Here is a 10,951-nt window from a genome sequence, read left to right on the forward strand (position 1 = left end):
ACAAAGAACTTGCTAATATTGAGCAATGTCACTCTGATAAAGAATTACGCCCATTCAATAATTGATAATTTAAATACGCCTTACTATTTATTTAAAACTAAACGAAAAAGCAAATATAAAAGTCTAAAGTGACAATTTCGTTGTTAATTAATTTAACCAATATAATACTTCGTTTATTTTCAACTTCAAATTTGCAAAAAATCTCTTGAAAGTAAAAAATTTAATGCAGTAAAATCATGGGCGTAAATCACATCTAACGTAAATTTTGTTTAGTTGGTAGCTCTGCAGGCTAAATTTTTTGGAGAACGATTAAAAATGGAGACGTACGAAAGTGTTTTGCTCGTGAAATCCGAGGTTTTTGTTTTCAAGATTCCTCCCAGAGCCACGAACAGAGGCTACAGGTAATTTATATTGATAGTTTTTGGCAAAATAATTCAAAAAAACACTATCAAAGAACTGGAACTCGATAGTAAAATCGATTTATGGCTCCATTAAAGCTTTTGTTGATGCACCAATTTTTGACAGGCGCTGTTTGTGTCTTTATAGCAGTGGCATGTTAGACTAGATTAATAAAATGGTGCTTATTTTTTAAAAGTCACCAGGTTTTTGCTACAAATATATTTAATTCGTTTATAATGTAGGGCCGCCGATTGGAATCTGGCCGAACCCGAATGGACAGGTCGCATGAAACTGGTGAGCAAAGGCAACGACTGCACCATCAAACTGGAAGACAAAAATACTGGAGAGTTGTTTGCCAAATGCCCTATTGAGCAGTACCCTGGCATGGCCATCGAGGCCGTCGCCGACTCTTCTAGATATTTTGTTCTGAGAATCCAGGACGATAATGGTAATAATAAGACATAAAAACGCTCGTCACACGTTTTCAATAAATTCAATTTTCATTGAAGGCCGCTCTGCATTCATTGGCATTGGCTTCACCGACCGATCAGACAGCTTTGACCTTAATGTGGCGCTTCAGGATCACTTCAAGCGACTCCAAAGCGACCAGCAAATCGAGAAGGAAAAGGACACACCAAAGCAGCAGCTTGACCTGAGTTTCAAGGAGGGGGAGACTATCAAGATCAACATGAAAATTACGGTTCGGAGTAATTTGTAGCTTGGAATTAATAAAGATTGCAACTTTTTTCCCATTTTAGAAAAAAGATGGCAGCGAAGCGACTGGTCGTCCGAAGCCCAAAGCAGGTGGTGCAGGCGGATTGGGAATTTTGCCACCTCCACCTGGAGGAGTCAAGGTGCCGCCCCCACCCAAACTGACCCCAACCTCCTCACCGAGCCACCAGAAGGCTCCTAGCAGCTCGGACTCGGCAGCTCAAGGAGAGAATTGGGGTGAATTCGCCAGTGCTAATGAGCAAAGGTTGATTGTTTTTTATTGTTTTCATAATGTGATTGTTATTAAAAATACTTTGTTAAAATTTCAGTGGAAATGCGGCCTCGCCAAGCTCCAATCAGTCAAGTTGGGTGCAGTTCTGAACGATCGATTAAGCAAGACTGAGGACAGCGCTAGTGTTGGCCCCTGATTCCTCGGAATTGAGCAAAAATGTCTCCATACTATGTAAACTCAAACGATCACCTGAATCACTCAGCATTTCGAGAAGCTTAGCTTGTTGAAAGTCTAGCCTCTCTCAAGACTAGGAAGGATGACGTTCTGTTTGTCTCGGAAGTTTTTCTTATCAGCGTTTTTTTTTCAAAATGTATTTTTTTTGCATAGCGAAAGCTGTGTGGCTCTGCCGTTCCTTTGTTGCTAACACTTTACACTTAAATTGATTTAATTAAGTCTCAATCGCTAGCAGAATAATTATATATATTTTGGTTCTGAATGTGTGTTATCAAGTGGATTATTTTTTTAAATATATTTTTTGAATGTTCTCGATTTATTTGTGACATTCCTTTGTATAGATCGATTGTAACAAGGAAACGAGAAACTCCAAAGATTTAAATAAATGATTATGAAGTGAAGAGAACTCTGTTCTGTACTAAATTGTTGTAATAGTAAGTAAAAAATCTCGTTATATTGCAATTAGAATGAATAAAATGATGAATTATATATATGATCAAATAAAACTGGCAATTACAAAATTGCTGCATAGAAAGAAAAAGATTCAAAAACTAGTTTAAATTTTACCCATCGAATTCCACAGTATCATACAAAAACAATGTAGTAAGGAGAAATGAGCTTTCCCAAGCGTCACAATTATCAAACTCATTTTATAGCTCTGCTGGTTTTATCAATAATGGAGTTCATCTGATAGCGACTTTTAAATTTCCACCGTGATAGGACATGGATATACAACTTGCTCAACACGAGCGTATAACAGGTTGCATAACGTCATTTTCCACAGGTAAGAGATCGTCATCTTGATTGATTGCTGGGCTTTCTGTTTCTGATCGGGAAATTTGGACAGCAGAGCCGAAATGCTAGAATTCAACAATGCTGTTAATAAACCTAGCTTGGAAATGCCGAGCTTCCGCTATAAAACCCAATTCCATTTTTGTATCGTTCGCGCAGCTAGTCTGCTCTTTCATTTTATATTATTGAATCATAAACCTTTAAGCGGATTGAGAATGTGCTCTCAAAGAAATTCTTTATGATGAAGCAAGGCGCGCTTTACTTTTGTTTGATTTTGAAAATTGCCACAATTCTAATTTCGGTATAGATAAAATTTGAGTGCAAGTATTATTTAATTTTTTATCTCCTACACAGATCCACGGTCAACGGCAATACAGAGTAAATATCCCCTCAAACCAGCTTATTGGGGGAGGTGATGATTTTTTTTTAAATTTATATAACACTCTAAATTTAACCGTGCAGATAGTGTTAGAGCCATTTTCACGGTTCAACGAAGAATTCGTGCTCAAATTGTTACTTGTTGTGGCCACAGGAAATGCACGATACAAAGGACCAAAGGAGTTACAAATTCGTCGATCACAATTAAAACCATCTCAACACCACCACCAAATGACGAATATACGGTACAAAAATTTGCTAGTAAATAAATCTTGATTATTTTTTTTTTAAATGTTTGGTATGGAAAATTAAATTTAATCAAAATTCAAAATCAGATTACAGATTCTGAAAGTGATGTTTCAATATCAGCAGTTTCTACTGAAGAAGCAACGCAAGAAAGTGAATTAAAATATATAAAATAATGGTAAAAATTAATATAATATAAATTTTTTAGCAATTTCAGAATATAGTAGCAGCACAGGATCTAATGAAGTTTCCTCGGACGCGCAGCAAGAAAACACGTCCACCGACTCCACCGAAGAAACTTCAACAACCTCTTTGCCAGCAGAAGAAACAAAGCCACTAGTTGTTACTTCATCAGTTCAGACTGAAATAATTACAACGGCTGCCATCACTGAAAAAGTAGAGACAACTTCAACGAACCAAGGAACTTCACTGGGCCCGGACATGGGTGTTCAGACATCTGCCGTTACTACCGACACTACTCAATCACAAAGTAACGCTCCTGGTGCTCCTCTAGATAATTCACCTTCACCGCTGACCAGCACTTCCGTAAGTTAGAAAAAAGAATATTTTATTGGCAAAAATGAAGACCATCAAAATAACAGATAACGACATCTACAAGCCCCATTAATACTGGAAGTGCATCTGCAAGCACCACTAGTACTCTTACTCCTAGCACCACCAAAAAACCTGCAGGTTTACATCTAAAAATAAAGTCATTAAGTAATTTTCTCATTTACAGACCACGACAACAATCCCGTGTAAAAAACCATCCTGCGATGTAAGAAAATGGATTTAATTAAAAATTTATAAATGTGCTTTTTGAAATTATAAATTAGCCTTCCGTTTTCGCAAGAAGAAGAAGACGAAAACGAGCAGTTGTTCCACGTAAAAAATTAATTCAAATTGAAATTTGCCTGAAAGTGCATCTTTATTATTATTTCAGCAAAACCGTCTGATGGCACCTTTTCTAGAGCTTGCAACAAAACATTTTTCTTCGGGTCCAATCCAGTTACAATAATTAGTACTTAATTCCTCACGCAAGGAATAAATTAAAGAAAATTAGGTGTCGTGGAGTGACTCTTACGCAGAGTGCCAGAAGTTTGGAATGGTTTCGATGGGGATAGGCAGCCCGGACAAACAAAAATGCGCCACAGAAGCTGCGAGTTGTAATATAATACGAGATTATTAAATATTTTGAAAATAATATAAATTTCGCAGCCGACAGCAAAACTGCAAACCAAACATATTGGACGAGTGGGCACAAGAAGAATGCGACTTGCCCCAAAACATATGCCATGTGCGACGTGGACAAGATCATTGGCCCGGACGTATCAGACATTCTTTCGTGGGTGTCACTCCTTGGCGAGGATCCTGACAAGGATTTTTGTCTGTCAATGGCAATTATGGCTGGCGCCCCAAGCGGATTGTCGAATGCTTTTTGCAACAAAAAGCTGAACATCATGTGTGAAGTAATTTTATCTCGCCTTTAAAATTTATTTTCGCACCCTTGATTCTAAAAATCATTACTTTTTCTCTTGCCAGCCAAAGTGCACAAAGCCAACATGTCCGAAAACTTGTCAAAAGAACGTGAGTTGTTGTCAAAAGTCTTTTTTCCAGATAAATAAAGCCCTTTTTAATATTTGAAAAGGCATCACTTTTTGACGCAAAAGGGCAGCTTATAAGTTTGTTTTTTTTACCTAAACTTTGAATACTTTTAAATTCTTTCTACATTAAAAAAAAAAAAAAAAAAAAATAGATTCGTCTCATTATGGATTATTGTTAACCAGTTCTTACAAGAATACTACATACCTATTTTCTTCCTCAACCGTAGGAAAAAGTTACAATAAAAATTGATTTTAAAATATATATTTTTAATTAAAAAAGGCAACATGGCAGGAAGCATGGGATTTTTGTTGCAAGATTGGTATGAAATTGGCCTCAATAGAGAGTGTGGCGGAAAATAATGCGCTTGGTGCTTTGGTGAAAGGTTTTGCATTCGTAGTAAAAAAACAAGCTTAAAAATAATATATATTTTGAACGCAGGAAGAAGCAACATGAAGTATCATTGGATATCTTTGACGCAGGTCGATTGCGTTGGAACGTGGTACTTTTGCTCAACAAACACCTTTGTAGAGAAGGGAATGGTAGTCTGGGGTACCAGTCAGCCGGACAATTATAAAGGGGTCGAAAATCATGTTGTTGTTGTATTAAACACTACCTTAGGCTCAGCAAAGTTAAATGACCAAAATCTTAACAATAAGTATCCATTCCTTTGCAAATAATGATTCAACGTCATAAGATGCAATTAAATTTTTTCGTGCAAAAATGTGCAAGTCTCGCGATGTAAAATTTCCAAATTTGATCAATTTTCAAAACAAAATTAAAAGGAACGAATTGGAATAAAGATCAAAATTCTTGTAAAAAATAAACAATAAGGAGAAATAAACAACACAACAATAATATAATAAAATGCTTGTCAGATTTCACAAATTTCATCTTAATCATAACTTAATGTTATTTATCTTCTAAATTCATTACTAGGCCACTTCAAAAATACTTTAATTCACGAGCATGAAAGTATTTTCATTTGATTTTTTTCTCAAGTGAAAAATTTTAAGGAACTAAATAAGTATATAATTAATAAATATTTATTATATAAGCGTTTTCTGAAATAAAAGTATGCCGGTTTTTAAAACAATCAATTTAAGATTAAATGCCTACGACTTTGGCTTCATTCCAAATTTGGAGCAGAATTTTACAGGAGTCTTAATGTTAGTTCATGGTCTTGATTTTTGTCGAGTTAACATAGAATGAAAAATGCAACGAGCTTAAACAAACCAGGCTGCGTTATGCATTTCAGTACTTTGCATTATACACCGTTAATATTAATAAATTATTTTGATCGATCGGTGGACTTTCCGTTGAGGAAGGGCCATGTGCAAGGGATAATATTAAATTAAAAATCAAACCGACGTATAATAATGATGCAAACTAAAAATGAGTTCGGAAAAGCCCCGCTTTAGTAACATCGTAAAAATGAAATTAAATAATTGAAACCTCAGTGCCAATATTATGTTCATTCATACAATTTATCATAAAGCACTAGAGCACTACGCGTTTCACTTGTGAAAATGAAGACGTTTTTTGTAGCATTGGCATGAAATCGGCCGCTTAATTTTTCGAGGCTAATGCAAACTTGACCAAGTAAGGGTTCCCCTTTCCCGTAAATGTTTACGATTACTAAAAAAAATGGCGCACAACAGAGCAGAATCATTTCCTGGTTGTTCTCCTCTGACGCAGGTGGATTGCGTGAGAACGTGGTACATTTGCACGACAAACTTGTGTTTTTGGAAAAATAAATATGATATTATGCCTCAGACACCAGCCCTAATAAAATCAGGGCACTGTTCAGTTCAACAATTAGAGTTGTGACACAAACTTGCCATAGCGGCCATAGCTTAATTTGTGCATAATTATTAATTATCCAAAGCAGAGTTATCATGACATTTGCAAGTTCATGATCAATAATTTTATAAACGGCAAATAGATAACTATGTGAATGCAAAAAAGATACTGAACAAAACCTTCTGTCTCTTTGGTTTTTCTACCTACAATAATCGCAAAAGAGATCAACGATTATAATGCTTTAAATTTGTTAGTGATTGTGATCTGCATATAATGCTAGGTTAGGCCGAATAAATTGCATGCATCAATACTTGTTAGCCGAAGATTTTTCACCACTAGCACCAGAATTTATGAAGGGTCATTCATTAAACAGTTTTCTTTTGCAGCAGAGCATTTGTTCCACTTTATTGCTTGACAGCGACATGCATGCTTCTTACACAAATCCGACTGTTTTCACATATTCAACTTAAATTTAAAACACGGACTGACTTATTCCGTAGGAAAATCAATAAATTAAAAAAGGTAAAGACCTACAAATGAATCCACAGCCAGTAAAAAAAGCGATAAACAACCAACGAATTACACTTTTAAAAATTCACCGCCGACGCAACGGCATTTCAAACTTTCTACTTTACCAAGGTGGGTTGTCTCTTAGTTGCGGCGCGCTCGCAGTTGTGACTTGGAGGAAATGCCCATTTTGATGCTGCGCATCGCCATTGCTCTGTTGAAGTGCCTGCTCTGGCCTTTGACCTCCCCGATCTCCTCCAACTGGCCATCCATCGAGGACAAGATGATCAACAAAACGCCCAGCACCTGGAAAAAGCCACTTGTGTAAAAAACCTGCACAATTATAGGAGAAAATTAAACTCACTAAGCAAACAATGATCAGCACTGTGTACACATGGATGGCGTGTGCTGGGACGTTCTCTATGTCTCTTAAAGCGGCCAGGGCAGGCTCAAATTCGGGCTTGAGCTCAAGTGCGTTCCGCAGATGGACAGCTGCCTCTTGGTAGTGTCCGTATGCCTAAAAAGTATAAATGAAGATGACATTAATCAAATTTCAAATTCTCGAATTTTTAATTATTATTTTGTAAGACATAAAAATTGTAACGATTTTTAAAGAAAAAATCTGGAAAGTTTTTCAGTTAAAGGTAGTTGAATAAATTATTCGAAGTATACCTTGAGAATTTCGCCCAAGGTGAAATATTGCTGCCACGGGCTTTTGTCGGGCGGTTGCACCTCCAAGGACCGCCGGGTTAGAGATATGGCATCATCCAGGTACTGCAGGTTAAAGAGAACTCTGGCCAAGTTCAGCAACACCTTTAACAATTCAATCAAAATAAATTTCTGAAATTGATTTTCAGGCCGTGTTTTACATACCTCAGCATTGTTCGGCGACACCGCCAGTGCTCTTCTGAAGCACTCGATGGACTTTTGTGTGTCGCCCTTGACTCTCCAAAAGTTGCCAATTTGATTGTACAACTGGACTGACTTTGGTTTCTGCAAATCAGATAAAATTAAAATTTATAAAAATGAATTACGTTCCAAATTTACCTCTCTCTTGGCCTTCAGGAGTCTCTTTTCGACTGCGGCTATGTCGAAGTCGTTCCGCTTTGTCCCTTTGCCACTCTTTTGGTAAAATATTAATGAGGTCTGCGGCTCAGGTACATTGGGATGAGTGTGCCTGTTGGCAATTCCCACCAAGTGGTCGTAGTATGTATAGTTGACGGGTTTCCCACAGTCCAGTTGCTCATCACTGTCAGACTGTTTTTTGCTCTCCGACTGATTTAGTCTTAGTTTGATGGACTTGGACTCTGTTGAATTGTTCTCTGACTCGTTCCTGTTGTGGAAAAAATTTAGAAATTTGATTTTTATATATCAAAAAAGCAAGATTTGTATATTACTTGACAAGATTGGTTTCGTCCACGGATGGTGCAGGTGAAGACTGCTGTGGGCATTCAACACATATGTGCTCTTCATCTCGCTTGGACCACATGGTGCCCAGGCGCACCGTAGACGTGATGATGTTGAAGACTTCGTCTTCTTCAAAGGCCGAATCGGCCGCCAAACCAGGCAGCTGCACCGGACTCGGCTCGATCTTGCCATCCTCGGTCAGCTTCCAGTAGGTCGAGGTCTTCGAGTTTATGTGCAGCACGTGAAACGATAGAATGTAGAGAGCAAGGAAAGTGACGCACGGCATCTCGCTGTTGACGATGCTGAACATTTCTGTAGCACGATCGCCAGCCCTCGGCGTTCCTCAGGCGTGCAACATCCTTTGCCAAACGAAATCCGCAGTTCTGCAGCAGCTGCTTTTCGCCTCTGTTGTTTTCTGAGGTTTTCTCTCTCGTTCCGCCGTTCCGACCTGGCTGCGAGCTGTTGCTGTTCGCCAGTCTTCCAGGCGGTCAGCGCCAGCAGCCAATCAGCGAGCGGAATGCAGCTGCACGCAGGCCAATGGGCGTTGAGCAACGTCGGAACGAGAAAACTGCCACACCGTCACACATCTGCGATAATGGTGGCGTTGAGGATAGGCGGAATTCTGTTTTGGGGCAGTTTTCTGCTCTTTTCGGCCGGGCTTCGGCCCGCTGCGGCCGGGGGCAACACCCTAGTCCTGCTGGACAACCTGGTCATCAAGGAGACACATTCCATTTTCTTCAAATCGCTCGCAGGTGCGGCAAAATTGAGCTCAAAATACGCCGGTCGACTGTGTTTTTGAACACGTCGCCGGCTAATCATTGATCGAAATGCAGATTATGTATTTATTTTTTTTTCTCCGCAGATCGAGGGTATAAATTGGTCTACAAATTGGCAGATGACGCTAGCATAAATATTAAAAAATACGGCGAGTACCTTTACGAGCACATCATCATCTTCGCACCGTCCGTCGAGGAATTCGGAGGCAACTTGAGCGTCGAAGCTTTGACAGAGTACATTGATGACGGAGGTAATTCATTTAATTTAAAGCCTACATAAATGAATCTTAATATAAAATAATTTAAAGGAAACCTTTTGGTGGCTGGAAGCTCCTCGTCTAGTGACGTTCTCAGGGAGTTGGCCTCAGAGTGCGGATTCGAAGTTGACGAGGAGGGAGCATCTGTCATTGATCATCTTAACTATGATTTCAATGACAAAGGAAAAGTATGTATTAAAATAAACAAGCTGTTGAGTTTTATTTTATTTCTATATTATTTTCAGCACACTTTGATCGTGGCTGAAGCAACTAGTTTGATCAACTCACCTGTTATCGTGGGTTCAAAGAATGTCCCTCCGTTGCTGTTCGAGGGCACCGGCTTGGTTGCTGACAAAGAAAATCCACTTGTCCTGCAAGTTTTAACTGGAAGTAGTTCTGCTTATTCTTACAACCCGGATCAAGCCATCAAGGAAGTAAGCAGTTTTTTTTTTATTAAAAGAAGGAAGTATAAAAAATTAAATTTTATCTTAGTACCCCCATGCGGTTGGAAAGAATACTCTTCTGATTGCTGCCCTGCAAGCAAGGAACAATGCTCGAGTTGTTTTCTCAGGCTCCATCTATTTCTTCTCTGATGAGGCATTCAACGCTCCAGTCCAGAAAGCAGGAGTAAGTTCAATCATTTTTTATTTCTTAATAATAATCTAACAAAAAATTATAATTTCCAAACAGGGTGGTCAGTTGCACAAAAGGTCTGGAAATCAAGAAGTGGCCACCTCTCTCAGCAAGTGGGTGTTCAAGGAAACTGGCGTGATTAGAGTGAAGAGCGTGACGCACCACAAAGTCGGAGAGAAGAACCCACCAGCGGCTTACACCATCATGGAGGAGATGCTCTACACAATTTCCATTGAGAAGCTGCAGGGTGGAAACTGGGTGGCCTTTGATGCGGATGACGTCCAGCTTGAGTTTGTCCGTATCGACCCTTTCATCAGACAGACCCTGGTGAAAAAGGCTGGTGGCAAATACGAGGGCCGTTTCAAGATTCCAGATGTCTACGGAGTGTTCCAGCTCAAGGTTGATTACAATCGAATCGGCTACACACACCTCTTCAGCACCACACAGGTTTGTGTTAAAAAAATTAATAATTTACATTTTTATAAAATTTCTTTTAAATTCACAGGTTTCTGTCAGGCCATTGGAACACACTCAGTACGAAAGATTCATTCCGAGCGCCTACCCATACTACTTCAGCTCATTCAGCATGATGGTCGGAGTTTTTATTTTCAGCATCGTGTTCTTGCATTACAAGGACGACACAAAACCGAAGAAGGAGTGAAAGTAATAAATTCAACTTTGTTATGTTTGAATATTGAGGCAAATTGTGTTGTGTGCTAGGGAAATGTGCATTTCGTGTGTAAAATAAAATCATTTTTTAACTTCTACCAAACTGAATCCATATTTATTTAAAAATCCTCAGGTTTAAAAAAATTAAATATGAATTAATTTATTTTTTCTGATTATGTCTCAAGAACATAAGGAATTGGGATTAAGATCAAAATCCTTTGACAAATTAATACATAATATTATTTTCTTTTAACTTCCCCTCCTCATTTCCAAGTTCTTTCAGCTGGCGCCCATCCCACCTCCAT

General features: G+C 38.5%; 4 protein-coding genes across 4 annotated transcripts; 3 read left to right on the forward strand and 1 right to left on the reverse strand.

Annotated features, from left to right (window-relative positions):
* The first annotated feature begins 254 nt into the window (after positions 1 to 254).
* Positions 255 to 1,891, forward strand: LOC132193378 (NECAP-like protein CG9132). Its single transcript, XM_059614013.1, has 5 exons — positions 255 to 401; positions 642 to 847; positions 909 to 1,099; positions 1,158 to 1,375; positions 1,440 to 1,891. Exons 1-5 carry the CDS (start codon positions 316 to 318, stop codon positions 1,489 to 1,491), a joined length of 753 nt encoding a protein of 250 aa, XP_059469996.1. The 5' UTR covers positions 255 to 315; the 3' UTR covers positions 1,492 to 1,891.
* A 643-nt stretch (positions 1,892 to 2,534) lies between these two features.
* Positions 2,535 to 5,373, forward strand: LOC132193539 (mucin-2-like). Its single transcript, XM_059614270.1, has 16 exons — positions 2,535 to 2,669; positions 2,723 to 2,780; positions 2,831 to 2,991; positions 3,082 to 3,145; positions 3,201 to 3,538; positions 3,595 to 3,681; positions 3,732 to 3,770; positions 3,829 to 3,877; positions 3,936 to 4,000; positions 4,056 to 4,158; positions 4,211 to 4,461; positions 4,535 to 4,579; positions 4,641 to 4,674; positions 4,749 to 4,819; positions 4,877 to 4,979; positions 5,036 to 5,373. The coding sequence occupies exons 1-16, from the start codon at positions 2,607 to 2,609 to the stop codon at positions 5,272 to 5,274; spliced, it is 1,770 nt and encodes a 589-aa protein (XP_059470253.1). The 5' UTR covers positions 2,535 to 2,606; the 3' UTR covers positions 5,275 to 5,373.
* A 1,385-nt stretch (positions 5,374 to 6,758) lies between these two features.
* On the reverse strand, positions 6,759 to 9,160 carry LOC132193512 (tetratricopeptide repeat protein 17-like). Its single transcript, XM_059614230.1, has 6 exons — positions 8,302 to 9,160; positions 7,952 to 8,237; positions 7,778 to 7,897; positions 7,577 to 7,717; positions 7,269 to 7,421; positions 6,759 to 7,210 (listed from the first exon to the last, which is right to left on the reverse strand). The coding sequence occupies exons 1-6, from the start codon at positions 8,619 to 8,621 to the stop codon at positions 7,049 to 7,051; spliced, it is 1,182 nt and encodes a 393-aa protein (XP_059470213.1). The 5' UTR covers positions 8,622 to 9,160; the 3' UTR covers positions 6,759 to 7,048.
* LOC132193511 (dolichyl-diphosphooligosaccharide--protein glycosyltransferase 48 kDa subunit) lies at positions 8,882 to 10,749 on the forward strand. Its single transcript, XM_059614229.1, has 7 exons — positions 8,882 to 9,063; positions 9,174 to 9,338; positions 9,396 to 9,532; positions 9,590 to 9,778; positions 9,837 to 9,971; positions 10,035 to 10,424; positions 10,483 to 10,749. The coding sequence occupies exons 1-7, from the start codon at positions 8,907 to 8,909 to the stop codon at positions 10,636 to 10,638; spliced, it is 1,329 nt and encodes a 442-aa protein (XP_059470212.1). The 5' UTR covers positions 8,882 to 8,906; the 3' UTR covers positions 10,639 to 10,749.
* The last annotated feature ends 202 nt before the right edge of the window (positions 10,750 to 10,951 follow it).

The sequence above is a fragment of the Neocloeon triangulifer genome, unplaced genomic scaffold (genome assembly GCF_031216515.1).
Source record: "Neocloeon triangulifer isolate White Clay Creek 2 clone unplaced genomic scaffold, ASM3121651v1 ptg000004l, whole genome shotgun sequence".
Taxonomy (NCBI): Eukaryota; Metazoa; Arthropoda; class Insecta; order Ephemeroptera; family Baetidae; genus Neocloeon; species Neocloeon triangulifer.

Excerpts from the sequence above, each read along its gene's own strand:
- LOC132193378 (XM_059614013.1), top strand. The coding sequence starts at position 316 with ATGGAGACGTACGAAAGTGTTTTGCTCGTGAAATCCGAGGTTTTTGTT. Across the intron at positions 848-908 it reads GAGAATCCAGGACGATAATG|GCCGCTCTGCATTCATTGGC; the intron begins GTAATAATAAGA and ends TTTTCATTGAAG. Across the intron at positions 1,376-1,439 it reads GCCAGTGCTAATGAGCAAAG|TGGAAATGCGGCCTCGCCAA; the intron begins GTTGATTGTTTT and ends TTAAAATTTCAG.
- LOC132193539 (XM_059614270.1), top strand. The coding sequence starts at position 2,607 with ATGATGAAGCAAGGCGCGCTTTACTTTTGTTTGATTTTGAAAATTGCC. Across the intron at positions 2,670-2,722 it reads TTGCCACAATTCTAATTTCG|ATCCACGGTCAACGGCAATA; the intron begins GTATAGATAAAA and ends TCTCCTACACAG. Across the intron at positions 2,992-3,081 it reads CACCAAATGACGAATATACG|ATTACAGATTCTGAAAGTGA; the intron begins GTACAAAAATTT and ends ATTCAAAATCAG.
- LOC132193512 (XM_059614230.1), bottom strand. The coding sequence starts at position 8,621 with ATGTTCAGCATCGTCAACAGCGAGATGCCGTGCGTCACTTTCCTTGCT. Across the intron at positions 8,238-8,301 it reads GACGAAACCAATCTTGTCAA|GAACGAGTCAGAGAACAATT; the intron begins GTAATATACAAA and ends TTTCCACAACAG. Across the intron at positions 7,898-7,951 it reads TCCTGAAGGCCAAGAGAGAG|AAACCAAAGTCAGTCCAGTT; the intron begins GTAAATTTGGAA and ends TCTGATTTGCAG.
- LOC132193511 (XM_059614229.1), top strand. The coding sequence starts at position 8,907 with ATGGTGGCGTTGAGGATAGGCGGAATTCTGTTTTGGGGCAGTTTTCTG. Across the intron at positions 9,339-9,395 it reads AGAGTACATTGATGACGGAG|GAAACCTTTTGGTGGCTGGA; the intron begins GTAATTCATTTA and ends AATAATTTAAAG. Across the intron at positions 9,779-9,836 it reads CGGATCAAGCCATCAAGGAA|TACCCCCATGCGGTTGGAAA; the intron begins GTAAGCAGTTTT and ends ATTTTATCTTAG.